The 18,625-nt window shown below is 42.3% G+C and overlaps 1 protein-coding gene across 1 annotated transcript in view; it reads right to left on the reverse strand.

The window, feature by feature from the left end:
* The window catches only part of AHRR (aryl hydrocarbon receptor repressor), a 576,129-nt gene that overhangs the window by 158,226 nt on the left and 399,278 nt on the right, over positions 1-18,625 (reverse strand). Inside the window, exon 5 of the mRNA XM_069730527.1 lies at positions 17,159-17,248. Coding sequence (XP_069586628.1) covers positions 17,159-17,248 — 90 coding nt within the window. The remainder of the gene's footprint in view (positions 1-17,158; positions 17,249-18,625) is intronic.

The following is an 18,625-nucleotide window of genomic DNA, read 5'->3' on the forward strand; positions in this document are numbered from 1 at the left end:
AAACCTTAACTACCTCAACTACTAAAAGAACGAAAAGAACTAAAAGAAAACGCCGCCAAAAGAAAATTCCGTATAGATTTCACCCCGTAAGTAATGTCTCCAAAACCACAGGCCTCACCTCCCATGTATATATTAGAGTATTATAGGTTATAGAGTAAGATGAGAGGAGTTCCATTTACCCCATATTTTCTCAAATTTATCTGGACATCCTCTATTCTGATATAGTGTCCGCTCATATGGGATAATTGAGTTCACTAAATCCACCCAAACTCTAAGAGATGGGCAAGAACCACCCATCCATCTCAGCGCCAGTACTTTTCGCGCCAGGAACAGTGTCTCTCGCAAAAAAATCCCAGTGTGGTGGTCCCAAATTCCTGCATCCCACACCCCAAATAAGCAGGTCAATGGCTCAAGTGGGACAGGGATCAACAGCAAGGATGTCAACAATGTTGTCACCTCTTTCCAATAATGAGAGATAATGGGACATCTCCATATCATATGAATAAAATCCGCATCACTTAAGTGACATCTCAGACAATCTGACGAATGGAGACGTCCCATCTTGAAAAGACGAGTCGGGGTCAAATAGGATTGATATATTATGTACAGCTGAGTCATTCTATTGTTAATTGATGGGGAAACCTTAGTTGGAGATTCCAAAATGTCTTCCCATTCTTCCCCCAACGTATCCGGAAGAAGCCCCTCCCACCTTTTCTTAATAGAATCTATAGTAGACCCCTCTCCTATGGATAATAGATAAGTGTATAAGGAGGAGATAAGTCCTTGAGGGCCTTGTGAATTGAGAATACCTATCAGTGGAAGAGATGAAATGGCTCGACCCGTACCCACATTTCGCATGTGTGATTGAAAGGCTGATCTCAATTGCAGATAGCGGAAAAATTGGGACCTTGGGATGTTATAAGTATTTTGTAATTGTTCAAAGGAGATAAAAAAAACCCTGGTTGTGTACATTTCCCACTGAGAGAACACCATGTGATATCCAAAATTCTGTGGATGGGTGGCCCAACAATCCCGGGAGATAACTGTTATTCCACAGTGGCATTTCAGCCACTATATCAACAAATTTAGTTATTTTTTTTATTTGACTCCATATTGATCTTGCCAACCGAAGCAAAGGAAGCAAACGGGGAACACCAACCCTCTCCATCTCCAAAAACCCCAGTGGACAATCGATCCTAGCAGAGTAAAGCAAATGACTCTCTGAATTAGGAAGAGGACTAGAATTATTGGGCATCCACTTATTTATCATTTTAACCTGCCCGGCTAGATAATATAAGTAGAAGTCTGGCAAAGCCGCTCCTCCCCCCCGTCTCGGTCTTTGTAGAGTAGATAACCTAAGTTTAGGCCTACTTTTCCCCCATATAAAGGACGTGGTTAGGGAATTTAGAGTCGCAAAGAGGGATTTAGGTATTGGGACAGCACTATGTTGAAGGCAGTAGTTCAACTTGGGAAGCAGTATCATTTTGATCAAATTAATGCGGCCAGCTACAGAGAGAGGGAGTTTATCCCAAGTATTAAATTTAGATTTTACCAGATCAATTAATGGGTAAATGTTAAATTGTAAATCAAATCTACTATGTTGAGACATATGTATTCCTAGATATTTGAAATTAGAGACAATGGGTAACGCCGAGAGAGTCCCGAGACGCAACATTGGGGTATGAGAAAGAGGCATCAGGGCAGACTTATCCCAATTTATATAAAGACCAGAGAATTTGCTAAATTTGTCTATAATTGTTATTACTTTTGGTAGCGTATCCTCTGTTTGATCCATAAATACCACCATATCATCAGCATAGAGGCCAATAATATCTACCCGATCTGCAATGTGTATCCCCTTGATGTCACTGGAGGATCTCATCTGTATTGCCAGAGCCTCTATTGCCAATGCAAATAGAGCAGGGGAGAGAGGGCACCCCTGGCGAGTCCCTCTATGTAAAGAAAAAGGCTCGGATATTGAGCCATTCACTATCATACGCGCCCTAGGTTTCGTATATATTGTTCCTATCCCTTTCAGAAATCTGTCCCCAAAACCATACTTCCGCAAACATGCAAACAGAAAGGACCACTCGAGGGAGTCAAAAGCTTTGGCTGCATCCAGCGATGCCAATGCCCACTTATTATCTGGCTCCAAAGAGCTATATTGAATAACCGATTGGACCCGTCTAATATTGATGGAAGTACTTTTCCCAGGCATAAAGCCTGTTTGATCTGGGTGTATGAGATCTAATATAATTGTATTCAGTCTGGTAGCCAGAATTTTAGTAAAAATCTTGTAATCTACGTTCACCAGGGATATAGGTCGGTACGATCCACAATCGAGAGGATCCTTCCCTTCTTTCCTGAGTACTATAATATTGGCATCATAAAACGTTTCAGGAACAGACTCTCCCCTCCATATTCCCCCGAGTACCTTCAATAGAAGTGGTGCCAACTTGTCCCTGTATTTCCTATATAGCTCAATGGGGAACCCATCAGGACCTGGGGCCTTCCCTGTAGCCATGTCCGCCATAGCCTGCTCCACTTCCTCCAAAGTAAACTCCGCATCCATAAAGGCCTGTTGGGATGGGCTCAACGAGGGAAACGTTATCTCCGATAAATAATCCAAACATTCATTAGTATCAAAACCGCTACCAGATTTATATAACAAATTATAATAATCGTGAAAACCTTGAAGTACCTCATCAGTAGAGGACACTATTGTACCATCAGGCATACGGATTTGTAATATTGTGTTGGATGTATTGTGTTGGCGCACTAAGAAAGCCAAGAGCGTACTGGCCTGGTTCCCCAGCTCAAAATAGGACTGGCGAGTAAAGAATAATTTACGTTTCGATTTAACGTCTATATGTTGGGCATATAATCTCTGGGAGGTGAGCCACTCAGCCCTGTTACTGCTGGTCTGATTTGCTATATATGTAGCCTCTGAATCCTTTAATCGTTGCTCCATCTCGTCATCCTCCCCCGCCGTCACCCTTTTAATGTAAGAGATTGTAGAGGACAAGCATCCCCTTAAATATGCCTTCAGGGTGTCCCAAAATAAACCAAGATTCTGGGGTTCTGGATGTGCTAAAATAAAACTATTTAATTGTTCGACTGTCCTGTCACTTGAATCTATCAATTTCAACCAAAAAGGGTTTAATTTCCAGGATCTATTGTTATTGGATTGACCATGTTTAAGTTTAAGAATTACTGGACTGTGGTCCGAGATCCCCCTGTTACCATGTTCAATAGTATCCACCTGCAGTGCCACGCCACTAGATCCAAATATATAATCTATACGAGATAAAGATTGTTTAGTGGATGAGTGGCAGGTATACCCTCTATCCTCTGGATGACTCATTCTCCACAAGTCCAACCAACCGCTGCCATCCATAAATAGCGCCAGCTGGGAGGGCGATTGAGGCAAAGACTCCCCGGATACTGTGTTATCCAACCTCACTCTGTCCCTAGAATGGTCCATTACTAGGTTGAAGTCACCCATACAGATAACATTGGCATCTGGATATTTTAAGGAGAAACCTAATGCCATGCGGAGAACCGACATACTAGCAGGGGGAGGATTATAAACACAAAGTATCACATATTCACATGAATTGAGAACTGCATGTACAAAAACAAAGCGGCCTTCCGGATCCCGCCGTGCCTCCCTCGCCTCCCACCTAACCCCCCTGTGTATCAATAAGGAGACCCCTCTTGAATAGCTAGTATGGAATGCATGGAGCGACCACTGTACCCATGGCTTTTGTATACATCGAACCGTATCCCTAGTCAGGTGTGTCTCCATCAATGCCACGACATGAGGATTGTGTTTTTTGATCTGTGAAAATACTTTAACTTTCTTCCGAGGAGTCTTAATACCCCGTATGTTCCAGGTCATATATATAATTTCAGATCCCATATTTATATAAAAAGAGAAAAATAATATATGTCAACAATATTATACGGGCGTGATCCAGAGACACCCCACAGAGCAAAAAATAAAAAAAATCAATATTGGCGGCAACCATATACATCAAACAGTCAGAACTAGTGCATAAACTCAAACCCAACATAACTTGAACAATAGAGGAGCATGCTTCCATACTCCCACAGTCAAATAGAAACGGGGATACCCTCACTGAATTCAGTGTCCGGTATTGTTGACTTCTTTCGCACCTATGCAAAGAGCTCTATTTATATTGCCATTTGATAAAGAACCCAAATTAGGAGCTTTTTTGGGCTTTGGACCCTCCGTGAGACCGCAACCATTCGGCCACTTCTGCTGGGTCTGTAAAAAATGAAGAGGATCCATCATGGACAATGCGGAGCCGGGCTGGATAGAGCATGGAATAAATTATATTCTTGTCTCGAAGTAGCTTTTTGACTTCCATAAATCGTGCCCGCTGTTTCTGGAGCTCCATGGAGAAATCCGGAAAAATCGATATGATGGAATTGTTGAGTTTAATGGGGCCCTTCTGCCTTGCCAAGCGAAGAATAGCATCTCTGTCTCTGCAATTAAGGAGGCGTGCCAGAAATGGTCGAGGTGGAGTCCCAGGGGGCAGAGGCCTCGTTGGGACCCTATGGGCTCTTTCCACTGAGAATGTTGAGGAGAATCCATCTCCCAGAGTGGACTTAAGCCAATCTTCCAGGAATTGCTCAGGCTGCTGACCCTCCGATCTCTCCGGGAGACCAATAATTCGAATATTATTGCGACGCAGTCTGTTTTCCAAATCATCCGCCTTTTGTTTCCATGCGTTTACGGAACCAGCAGCTTTTGTCAGTTTAGCTTCCATGGGAGTAATAGTATCTTCTATATGTGACACTCTTGTTTCTACCTCCGAAATACGCCCCCTCATAGCCTGCATGTCATGTCGCAAACGACCCACCTCAGTATGTACATCCTCTATTTTTTCCGTAAGAGATGATCTAGTGAGGGAGATAGCCTGCATTAACTGTTCGGATGCTTGTTTAAGAGTCAGCTCGTCTTGTTCTCCCTCCTCGTTGCTATCAGAAGGACGGCTCTTACGCTGGGTAGGTGCAGGATTATTTCTGAGAGTGCGCACATTGTCCGAGGAATCATCTCTGGCAAATTTCCTCAGTTTATCAGCCGCCCCTGCTCCCTTAGAGTGTTGCATGGTGGGCAAGCAGAGAAACTCCACAAAGTAATCCTGGTTGTGATTGCAGATAAACCAAGCTCTAGCTTCAGGTCCTGTATAATGTTATACTGTACGTCAAAGGGGGCCACAGGGCTGACAGACAGTAATAATGAGGGTCGCAGGGTGGTTGTTCAGATGCTCACACAGGCTCTATATAACTGAACGGGCTCTCAGTCCGCGCACAGGGAGGTCAGCAGGAAAGGGGTTAATTCCCAGTTTTATGGTGCTGCTAAACGAAGCGGCTATATGACAGGGGAGGCACAGGGCCCAATATTTCAGGGCACACACCGCACCACCCCCCCAGTTCCTTATTTGCGTGTTCTCCTTCCAAGCAGCACCGCAGGTATATGAGGCACTGCTCCCTTTGCTGTTAGGGAGCGTGCTATGCTAACGTCCGTCACTCCCGTGGGCACCGCTGTCCCCCTCAGGTCTCCCAACCTCCGTGCACAAGCACCGCTCTCACCGCTGCGATCCTGCCTCCGTTCGCCCCGACGAGAAGAGAGCCCGGCTTCAGCAGGAGACGGCGCCGCGTTCTGTGTCCTGGAGCGCGCGCACCGAAGATGGCCGCCACTGCACGTGGGTCCTCCCGGCCTCTCTGTCCCTGCAGCTCCCGCCGCCTCAGATCACTACGGCAGCCGTCCGGAGGGCTCACAAGGTTCCTCTAAGTGTGGGGTCTCAGCCCCTGTCGGTTCTGTTTGCGGGGATTAGATATATGTGGCAGGATGGAATCAGGATTTATGGAGCTCTCACTCAGTGCGTCCTTCTTCTCCGGCTACATAGCCACGCCCCAGAGATTATGACATTTTGGGGAATTGTGCTGCATATGGGCCTAATCAAAAAGCCAAAGCTTCGGCAATACTGGAGTACTGACATTCTCTACAGAACACCGGTATTCCGCATGGCCATGAAAAGGACATGATTTGAAGGGATGCAAAAAATTTTGCATTTCAGTGATAATGCACAGTGTCCTCCCCAGACGATCCAAACTTTGATTGTCTATATAAAATTCGGCCAGTGATTGAACACTTCAGCAGAAAATTTGCTGAGGCATACACACCCCAGAGGGACATCGCTATTGATGAATCTCTCGTTCATTTCAAAGGGAGGCTAAAATTCCGACAGTACCTGCCCAGTAAGAGGTCAAGGTACGGAATAAAGCTGTACAAACTGTGCGAGAGTACCTCAGGGTACACCCACAGATTTAGGGTCTACGAGGGTAAGGACACCCAGATTAACCCCCCTGAATGCCCCCCCATCCTGGGGGTGAGTGGAAAAATTGTGTGGGAATTGCTGCACCCACTGCTGGATAAGGGTTATCACCTCTACATTGACAACTTTTACACCAGCATCCCACTCTTCAAGGCCCTCTCTGCCAGAGGTACAGCTGCATGTGGCACCGTGCGAAAAAATCAGCGAGGCCTCCCTAAGCCGCTAATTGGGCAAATGCTGAGAAAAGGGGAAAGCAGAGCCAAATGCAGCGACAACATGCTGGTGGTCAAGTATAAGGACAAAAGGGATGTCCTTATCCTGACCACCATACACCGTGACAACAGCACCCTTGTCACTGTTCGTGGGACCACAACACAAGTCCCAAAGCCAGATTGTATCCTGGATTACAATCGGTACATGGGGGGTGTGGATCTCTCAGATCAGGTCCTCCAACCATACAGTGCCATGCGAAAAGCTTACGTATGGTACAAAAAATTGGCCGTGCACATTGTACAGATGGCACTGTACAATGCTTTTGTGCTGTCCCGATCTGCAGGCAATACGGGGACCTTCCTTCAGTTTCAGGAGGTAGTCATCAAGGCCCTAATGTTTGGCACTCAGGGAGGTGAGGGTCCCAGTACTTCTGAATCTGATAGTGCCCGTATTGTCCAAGGTCAACATTTCCCAGGACAGGTTCCCCAAACAGCGAGGACAGGACAATCACAAAAACGGTGCAGAGTATGTTCCAAAAGGGGAATCCGAAAGGACACAATTTACCATTGTGAAACCTGCCCTGAGAAACCTGGCCTTTGCATTAAGGATTGCTTCAAAGCATACCACACAAATTAATAAAAATTAGTTTATACCCTGTTGACACAACACACTGTGTAGTTTCCAACATGGGGTCACTTGTGGAGTGAGGCACTTGGAGGTTTACGGTGCTCACCACATATCTAAATAAATTCCTTGGGAGGTCCAGTTTTCAAAATGGGGTCACTTGTGGAGTGAGGCACTTGGAGGTTTACGGTGCTCACCACATATCTAAATAAATTCCTTGGGAGGTCCAGTTTTCAAAATGGTGTCACTTGTGGAGTGAGGCACTTGGAGGTTTACGGTGCTCACCACATATCTAAATAAATTCCTTGGGAGGTCCAGTTTTCAAAATGGTGTCACTTGTGGAGTGAGGCACTTAGAGGTTTACGGTGCTCACCACATATCTAAATAAATTCCTTGGGAGGTCCAGTTTTCAAAATGGTGTCACTTGTGGAGTGAGGCACTTGGAGGTTTACGGTGCTCACCACATATCTAAATAAATTCCTTGGGAGATCCAGTTTTCAAAATGGGGTTACTTGTGGAGGATTTCCACTGTTTAGGTACATCAGGGGCTCTGCAAATGCAACGTGACGCCTGCAGACCAATCCATCTAAGTCTGCATTCCAAATGGTGCTCCTTCCCTTCCGAGCTCTGCCATGCGCCCAAACAGTGGTTTTTCCCCACATATGGGGTATCGGCGTACTCGTGAAAAATTGCACAACATCTTTTTCTTTCTATTTTGTCCTATAACCCTTGGGAAAACAAAAAAATCATAGCTAAAAGATCATTTTTGTGGAAAAAATGTGTTCTATTTTTTTTACGACTCATCGTTATAATTTTTGGTGAGGCACTTGGAGGTTCACAGTGCTCATCACTTAGCTAGATAAGTTCCTTGAAGGGTCTAGTTTCCAAAATGGGGTCACTTATGGTGGTTTTCCACTGTTTAGGTACATCAGGGGCTCTCCAAACGCAACATGGTGTCCATCTCAATTCCAGCCAATTTTGGTTTGAAAAAGTCAAATGGCACTCCTTCCCTTCTGAGCCCTGCCGTGCGCCCAAACAGTGGTTTTCCCCCACATATGGGGTATCCGTGTATTCAGGATAAATTGATCAACAACTTTAGTGGTCCATTTTCTCCTTTTACACTTGTGAAGATAAGAAAAATTGTTGCTAAAAGATCATTTTTGGCGAAAAAATTTGATTTTTTATTTTCACACCTCTACGTTCTAAATTTCTGTGAAGCACCTGGGGGTTCAAAGTGCTCGCCACATAGCTAGATAAGTTCCTTGAAGGGTCTAGTTTTCAAAATGGGGTCACTTGTGGCGGTTTTCCACTGTTTAGGTACATCAGGGGCTCTCCAAACGGGACATGGTGTCCAATCTCAATTCCAGCCAATTTTGGTTTGAAATAGTCAAACGGCGCTCCTTCCCTTCCGAGCCCTGCCGTGCGCCCAGCCAGTGGTTTTCTCCCACATATGGGGTATCAGTGTATTCAGAAGGAATTGGACAACAACTTTAGTGGTCCATTTTCTTCTTTTACCCTTGTGAAAATAAAAAAAATGTTGCTAAAAGATCATTATGTGGAAAAAAAAGTTAAATGTTATTTTTTTCCTTCCACATTCCGTTAATTCCTGTGAAGCACCGGAAGGGTTAATAAACTTCTTGAATGTGGTTTTGAGTACCTCGGGGGGTGTAGTTTTTAGAATGGTGTCACTTTTGGGTATTTTAAATCCTATAAGCCTCTCAAAGTGACTTCAAATATGATGTGGTCCCTACAAAAAATGGTTTTATAAAAGTTGTTGAAGAAATGAGAAATCGCTGTTTAACTTTTAACCCTTATAACTCCCTAACGAAAAAAAAATTGGTTCCAAAATGTTGCTGATGTAAAGTAGACATGTGGGAAATGTTATTTATTAACTAATTTGTGCGATATGAGTCTCTAATGCAAGGGTATAAAAATTCAAAGTTTGAAAATTGCAAAATTTTCAAAATTTTTGCCAAATTTCCATTTTTTTCACAAATAAACGCAGGTAATATCAAAGAAATTTTACCACTATCATGAAGTACAATATGTCACGAGAAAACAATGTCAGAATCACCAGGGTCCGTTGAAGCGTTTCAGAGTTATTACCTCATAAAGTGACAATGGTCAGAATTGTAAAAATTGGCCCTGTCACTTAGGTGAAAACAGGCTTCGGGGTGAAGGGGTTAAAGGTGTTTTCTGTGTTTTCTATGTGTTTGTATATGTTTGTGTTTGCCTTCCATTGGTTTCAATGGGGTTTGACGGTGTTTGTCGAACGTTCGACGAACATTTGTTGAACACTCCCCAGTTTGACGAACCGAACCGAACTCGAACACTAAGGGGGTGGCTCAACACTACTCGAGACATACTCAGCTCTGCTATACTGCTGCATTGTGCCTCCAGACAAACTCAGCTCTGTTATACTGCCTCAGTGTGCTTCCAGACATACTCAGCTCTGTTATACTGCTGAATTGTGCCTCCAGACATACTCAGCTCTGCTATACTGCCTCAGTGTACTTCCACACATACTCAGCTCTGCTATACTGCCTCAGTGTACTTCCAGACATACTCCGCTCTGATATACTGCTGCAATGTACCTTCTGACAAGCTCACCTCTGTAACACTGCCTCAAAGTGCCTTCTTATCCAACTTTACTACATCTTTTGGCTAACTTCGTCTGACATTGTGTATAACTTGCTATGCTACATTGTACCTGTGAGCCTTTCAACATATCCAGCTCTGCTTCACTACGACTGCAACTGGAAAATTCTAGTCTAGATAATTAATGTGGAGATCAACATCAGAAAAAAGATCTAAAGAAAAAAAACAAGTGTAACTTTTAATAGATATGCTTAAAATTGTTAGTTAATCTACAAACCACCCTTTAGCAAAAACAATCAAGGAAAATTGCAGGTGAGGGAGGAAAAATTAAATAGTGTTCTAGGCTGACCCTAACAGGTCCCTATAGATCTGTCAGCCTACCTGACTAAACAATTGACATGGTGCCCACGATTTCAGTCCGATTTCAATGGATTCTCAGAAAGGAAACAATGGAGAATTTTTTTCTCTATCTTCTCCTTATGCAAGAGAATTGGTTCTCACTATAATCACACTCTTATCAAACTCTGATCAGAGTGTGATCAGAGTGTGATTTGCATAATTGGCCCGATACACTCAGGTGATAGAATATATGGTCATTTGACCCTCTCCTTAAGGTACCGTTACACTAAATGATTTACCAACGATCACGACCAGCGATACGACCTGGCCGTGATCGTTGGTAAGTCATTGTGTGGTCGCTGGAGAGCTGTCACACAGACAGCTCTCCAGCGACCAACGATGCCGAAGTCCCCGGGTAACCAGGGTAAACATCGGGTTACTAAGCGCAGGGCCGCGCTTAGTAACCCAATGTTTACCCTGGTTACCATTGTAAATGTAAAAAAAAAAAAAAACAGTACATACTCACATTCTGGTGTCTGTCACGTCCCCTGCCGTCAGCTTCCCGCACTGACTGTGTCAGCGCCGGCCGGCCGTAAAGCAGAGCACAGCGGTGACGTCACCGCTGTGCTTTACGGCCGGCGCTCACAGTCAGTGCGGGAAGCTGTAGGCGGGGGACATGACAGACACCGGAATGTGAGTATGTACTGTTTTTTTTTTACTTTTACAATGGTAACCAGGGTAAATATCGGGTTACTAAGCACGGCCCTGTGCTTAGTAACCCGATATTTACCCTGGTTACCAGTGAACACATCGCTGGATCGGCGTCACACACGCCGATTCAGCGATGACAGCGGGTGATCAGCGACCAAAAAAAAGGTCCTGATCATTCCCAGTGACCAACAATCTCCCAGCAGGGGCCTGATCATTGGTCACTGTCACACATAACGATTTAGTTAACAATATCGTTGCTGCGTCACAAAAAGCAACGATATCGTTAAAGAAATCGTTATGTGTGACGGTACCTTTAGTCTAATTCATCACTTGGGACTAAGTACTTTATTATAGGCATAACCTCTGTTATTGACGTCTTAAATAATATGTTTAGGTATAGTGGGCTTCAGTATAGGACAGGGGTGCCAAGGGGCTACCAGTAACCAACTCCATGGCCCCACTTTTCAGCTACATGTAAATGTGACATTATCTTCAATCTCAAGTTTATATAACAATGAACTGGATAGATTGTTAAATGAATTGTTAATGCCACCTTTGTACATATTGATTTAAGTATAATGTGCTAAGTACTGCTCATATAAGAGAGTGGTGGCCAACTCTTGCACAGGGGCCCATCAGAGGATTTTCCTGTTCTCCTGTGGGCCAGTCCAAGCTTGTTGGGCTTATTCAGCCTTTTACATTGTATGCAGAATTATTAGGCAAGTGAGTATTGTGAACAGATCAGGTGATGTGTAATTGTGTAATGAGAGAGGGTGCAGCCTAAGGATACAACTCCTTTATAAAGGTGTGCAGAATTATTAGGCAACTTGTTTACCTGTGTCAAAATGGGCCAAAAAAGAGATCTAACTGACTCTGAAAAGTCAAAAATTGCTAAAAGTTTTACAGGAGGATGCAGCACTCTACAAATTGCTGAGATATTGGGGTGTGATCACAAACCATCAAAAGTTTTGCTGCAAATACTGAACAGGATTGCAGAACATGTTGAGAAAAAAAGACTCACATTAACTGCCAAAGATTTGAGAAGAATCAAGCATGAAGCAACAAGGAACCCATTACCCCCCAGTGCTGTCATATTCCAGGGCTGCAGCCTCCCTGTAGGGCCCAGAAGTACAAGGCGTTCAGTGCTAAGAGACATGGCCGAGGTAAGGGAGCATGAAACCCAACTACCACTAAACAATACACAGAAGTTGAATTGACTGGGCAATTTTTCAAAGGCTTTTTGGACTGATAAGATGACAGTGCCTCATGACAGACCAGATGAATGAGCCCGTGGCTGGATCAGGTAAAGCTAAGGGCTGGTATTATTAAAAATTAGCTAATTTGACATTTTTGTGTGTTGAAGATGAACTCAAAATCAAGTGGAAATGCACAGAAGAACACCACTGCTTGGCTAGTCAGTAAAGGTCTTAACCCCTTTCTGACATTAGACGTACTATCCCGTCGAGGTGGTATGGGCCCATATGACCACCGACAGGATAGTACGTCTAACGCGATCAGCTGCGCTCATGGGGGGAGCCCGGCCGATCGCGGCCGGGTGTCAGCTGACTATCGGAGCTGGCATCAGGCACATTAACCCCCAGCACACTGCGATCAAAGATGATCGCAGCGTTCCGGCGGCACAGGGAAGCATAGCACAGGGAGGGGGCTCCCTGCGTGCTTCCCTGAGACCCTTGGAGCAAAGCGATGTGATCGCGTTGCTCCGAGGGTCTCCTACCTCCTCCTCCCTGCAGGCCTGGATCCTGGGAAGCCTCCCTGCAGTGCCTGTCAGATCGCTGATCTGACACAGTGCACTGCAAAGTGTCAGATCAGCGATCTGTCAATTTACTGTGATGTCCCCCCCTGGGGCAATGTACAAAAGTAAAAAAAAAATATTTACATGTGTAAAAAAAAAATCCTAAATAAAGAAAAAATATATATTGTTCCAATAAATACACTATTTTAAATAAAAAAACAATAAAAGTAAACATATTTGGTTAGCATCGCCGCGTCTGTAATGACCCGACCTATAAAACTGTCCCACTAGTTAACCCCTTCAGTGAACACCGTAAAAAAAAAAAAACCGAGGCAAAAAACCGACGCTTTATTATTATACCGCCAAACAAAAAGTGGAATAACACGCGATCAAAAAGACGGATATAAATAACCATGATATAGCTGAAAACGTCATTTTGTCCCACAAAAAATGAGAAACGAGCCACAATACAGCGTCATCAATGAAAAAATAAAAAAGTTATAGTCCTCAGAATAAAGCGATGCAAAAATAATTAGTTTTTATATAAAATAGTTTTTATCGTATAAAAGCGCCAAAGCATAAAAAATATAAATGAGGTATCACTATAATCGTTCTGACCCGAAGAATAAAACTGCTTTATCAATTTTACCAAACGTCGAATGATATAAGCGCCCCCCCAAAAGAAATTCATGAATAGCTGGTTTTTGGTCAGTCTGCCTCACAAAAATCGGACTAAAAAGCAATCAAAAAATGTCACATGTCCGAAAATGGTACCAATAAAAACGACAACTCGTCCCACAAAAAACAAGACCTCACATGACTCTGTGGACCAAAATGTGCAAAAATTATAGCTCTCAAAATGTGGAGACGCAAAAACTATTTTTTGCAATAAAAAGTGTCTTTTAGTGTGTGACAGCTACCAATCATAAAAATCCGCTAAAAAAATTAGCTATAAAAGTAAATCAAACCCCCCTTCATCACGCCCTTAGAAAAATAATAAAAATTTAAAAAATGTATTTATTACCATTTTACCATTAGGGTTAGGGTTAGGGTTTGGGCTAAGGTTGGGGTTGGGGCTAAAGTTAGGGTTAGGGTTGGGGCTAAGGTTAGGGTTGGGGTTAGGGTTAGGGTTGGGGTTAGGGATAAAGTTAGGGTTAGGGTTGGGGCTAAAGTTAGGGTTGGGGCTAAAGTTAGCGTTTGGATTACATTTACGGTTGGGATTAGGGTTAGGGGTGTGGCTAAGGTTATGGTTGGGATTAAGGTTAGGGGTGTGTTTGGGTTAGGGTTTCAGTTAGAATTGGGGGATTTCCACTGTTTAGGCACATCAGGGGCTCTCCAAATGTGACATGGCGTCCGATCTTAATTCCAGCCAATTCTGCATTGAAAAAGTAAAACAGTGCTCCTTCCCTTCCGATCTCTGCCATGCACCCAAACTGCGGTCCCCCCCCCCCACATATGGGGTATCAGCATACTCAAAACAAATTGGACAACAACTTTTGGGGTCCAGTTTCTTGTGTTACCCTTGGGAAAATAAAAAAAATTGGGGTGAAAATCACTTTTGTGAAAAAATATGATTTTTTATTTTTACGGCTCTACATTACAATCTTCTGTGAAGCACTTGGTTGGTCAAAGTGCTCACCACACATCTAACATAGTAACATAGTAACATAGTTAGTAAGGCCGAAAAAAGACATTTGTCCATCCAGTTCAGCCTATATTCCATCATATAAATCCCCAGATCTACGTCCTTCTACAGAACCTAATAATTGTATGATACAATATTGTTCTGCTCCAGGAAGACATCCAGGCCTCTCTTGAACCCCTCGACTGAACTTATCTAGATAAGTTCCTTAGGGGGTCTAGTTTCCAAAATGGTGCCACTTGTTGGGGGTTTCAATGTTTAGGCACATCAGGGGCTCTCCAAACACGACATTGGGTCCCATCTCAATTCTAGTCAATTTTGCATTGAAAAGTCAAACGACGTTCCTTCCCTTCCGAGCTGTGCCATGTGCCCAAACAGTGGTTTACCCCCACATATGGGGTATCAGCGTACTCAGAACAAAATTTACAACAACTTTTGGGGTCCAATTTTTTCCTATTACTCTTGGTAAAATAAAACAAATTGGAGCTGAAGTGAATTTTTTGTGAAAAAAAGTTAAATGTTCATTTAATGTTCATAAACTGCCTCTAACCTGAAGCCATCCCTGGATCCTCTACCATCTAGTCGACCCGAGGCAGCGTTATCGTTATGGCATCATATGTTATATAGAGTCAGATTAGCTAAGCAAAAGAAGAGCTGAGGATGCCGATCGGTAGGAGGCAATTCTCATGGCTTCCCATCTGGTGGGTCACGTATTACTTAAGTGACCACCTCCTGTGAATCAATTCGCACCATCTATACTTAGACCTTACTTTCTGCATCTATCCTCATTATGTCTTTCTATCGTTACTTATTATTTCCTGATAGCATTACGTGTGCATACCTGTGCATTTTGAGATTGCGGTACACTCATCACCTTGTGCATTTGATCTGAATTTTTGCTGTGGATTTTACTCGTTGCGATGTGAAAAATCCATAGCAAAATCCAACATAATTGGAAGTCCTTTACATAAATTATATAGGTTCAGGGTAAAGCAGGGGATAATCTAGTGCATTTCCATTGCCAAATTAATTGTTGTAAAGCAACTACAGGTCATTATACACAGATTAGATAAAAAATAGTCTAAATCGCCCAAATTTTCACCTGACCATCTGATTACGTGGCTTTTACTGGTCATGTTTTCTTACAGAAACGTCCAATTGCAGACAGATCATCTAAGGAACTGTTGATACCATAAATTAGATTTGTCTACCAAAGAAGAGGCTGATTGCAGATTATTCCGCATAAAAGTAGGGATTTCTTTTTCAATTCTGTAATACATCTTCGGATGCATCTTACTAGTAATATTAATGGTAGTTGGATCTTGTATTCCATCAGTGTTGGGCACAAATGTCTATAGCCATAAGGGAGAGATGGAATGCTTTTGTCATAAAAATGTACATTAATCTCTGGGAAAATATGTATTTTATTTTAAAACACAAAATAAGCCAACACACAAGCATATATTACGGTAATCCAAACATATCTGCAGGTTGCCAAAGGCATTTTACACTTTCTCAGTATTTTTGGAAACTCCTAGGGCCTAGCACTCTACAGGGCATGTGAATAGGGTGTTTTTGCCAAAAACCCTTCCCAACTGGTAAGACATTTTCTCAGCTCATCATGGATTAAATTGTTTTCTTAAAGGGGTAAATGTGGCTTCCAATATTTGATTATTTTTTAGAGAATTTTAGGTGGCCAACCCAATCTCTAGGCGAGATTCATATTTTAAAATATTTAATAAAGAAATATAGGCCTGGGCTAGATATTTTCCATAGTTTGTACATTGTAATTTCACATTTTTATTGAATTTAGAAATAAAAAATGTAATATGTGATATTTCCAGGATAAAATGTTAGAGAATTAATAGAATAAATATTTCACCAAAGTTGCCTAGCCTAGGGAATGGTACTTTCTGTAGAGGTATAAAAAGAAAGCATCCGTTGTATGCAGTATATTGCTAGGTGTCTTAATGTGACCGCCCCATGTGGTCATTTCAAGGGGTTATCCAGGGCTAAGATATGACCTATACACAGGATGGTCAACCACAATCAGGGATCCAGGCAGCACACCTCTTTTGGCTCAATAGTACAAGTACTACTGAAGAAAGAACAACACTCCAAAAGTTCTGGTTTTGTCTCAAATGTTTTTCCCTCAGATCCAAATAAAAAAAACCCCACATGATTCTATTTGTTTTTGTCAACTTTTCAGGTCAAAACTCTTCATCAGGCATATGTATCAGGGGAGGATGCATCGAAGAGAGGTATCACATTACTGCATCATATTACTCGTGTCCATGGGACGCCATTCCTGTCACTTAACACTCTCTCCGATACATATCCTTCATAAAGAGTTTTGACCCAAAATATTACTTGACATAATACAATAACATTCTGTGTTTTATTTGGATCAGGAAAAATTAGAAAAAACACATGAAGCAAAACAGACTTATTGGAAATTCTTTCTAAATGCCCAGTAGAGGTCATCAATATCAGATTGGTGGGGGTCTGAAGCCCAGCACCCCCAACAATTAGCTGATAACTGGAAGTACCACAGTGCCATACACTGCGGTGTGGCCATTATCAGGTACTGCAGCTCAGCTCCAATTCAGGAGACCTATACGCGGTAAATTTTAGTAATTTGCATGGATAGTGTAATGAGTGCAATGTAATGTGCGGGGAGCTTGAAAATTAGATCCTCACTTAGAAGCAAATAAATCTCTAGGTTTTTTTAGACGGTGATTAAGTCACATTTCTGCCCATTACACTGTCAGAAGCCTTATTTAAAAGACAGAACATTTTTCTTTAGTAAAACCAGAAATGATTGAAGTATTAAAATGTACTAGTTCCAGTAGCAACATCCTAATAGATACGTCCATCAATTTACTAATGGATTAGGAGAAGTTCACTTACTTGGTGGAAGCCCAGGTAATCTAGTATAGTTGACGAAGCGTAGAATATCATCCCTTCTGTACTCACAACAAGAGCAAATCCATTCAGTGACTAAGGAAGAAAGGAGAGGCACAGGTTAATTAACAGTGAGTAGTGTTATTTCCTGACATCTAATTGACAACATTCAGGCTGCTAATTATTACAGGCAATATGGACATTTATGGCTTCTGGAGGATCAAGAAGAGCCAAAGACTCTTGAACTGACAGAACACAGCTTTAATAAGACACATCTGGAGGACATTCAATAACAAGGGAGTCAGCAAAGAAATTGTCCACTACCTATTAATGGAAGCTTTCCACTGAGCAGAAATTGTCTTATTTGGAAACAAAATAAACCTACTAAAGTCTCATACACCCAACAAACGGCTATTGGTTCACAAATTGCAAATTATAACATTAGTTCCACGTTTTGACATTGATTACAATTATTATAGAATTTTGATCTTATTGTTTTATAGTTTGTTGCCTTCTGTTTAGTTAAATGGTCATCAATTTTAAAGTTGTACACATAATAATTTCTTCACACAGTACTTATTGCATTCTACTAATTCTATAATCATAAACTAATATTTAGAAGTCAAGGGTATTAACGAAACCTTTATTTGCCACATCCACTTCATATATGAAAATGGGGCAACCGTAATATATTTTTTGTGGGTGAGAGATGAGATTAAAGCAGTGGTCCAATACGTAAAATGTCCTTTATAAATACCTATTTTTACTCCTTCACACTTTGCTTTATTACAAAATATACTACTCTTTTATTATAAAATACCCTACGGTTCTTCCTATTCTGATAATCCCTAAATGTGTTTTTTTCTTCACTTCCTGTAACATTTCATTTGAGAGGAGTCTCAAACAGGACATCACAGGAGGCTGGGGCTGCACTCACTTCTCCACAGCATCTATCTCCCCTCCTAGAAGAGGACGCCATTACTGGGTGGCACTGTGGTTACCTATCACTGTTTCTTTCATCTTTGCAGTATAAAAAGGTCTTGAATCCATAGCACAGATAAAAGCTGTTAGAAAAGTGACCGAGGAGTTGGCACGTTGCCTCCTCTGATATGGCAGTGGAGACAGAAGCAGAGTGCCTCAGTCACTACTCCCACAGATTAGGTCAGTGCCATGGATTCAAGGCTTCTTCAGAGTTCAACGATGAAAAAAGATGTAGTGACAGCAGCACCACCACCTGATTATGTCTTTTTCCAGGAGGGGTGAAAGATGCTATGCAGAAGTGAGTACAGTTCTAGCTTCCTATGAAGTCCGGTTTGAAAATCCACTGAAACGAAACGTTAAAGGAAGTGAAGTAAAACAAAATTATATTGGGATTAGCAGGATAGGGAGAACTATAGAGAATTTCATAACAAAGCAAATTACAAAAGTAGGGTATAAAAATAGATATTTAAAAAGAACCTTTTAAGCATCAGA

The sequence above is a fragment of the Ranitomeya imitator genome, chromosome 6, assembly GCF_032444005.1.
Source record: "Ranitomeya imitator isolate aRanImi1 chromosome 6, aRanImi1.pri, whole genome shotgun sequence".
Taxonomy (NCBI): Eukaryota; Metazoa; Chordata; class Amphibia; order Anura; family Dendrobatidae; genus Ranitomeya; species Ranitomeya imitator.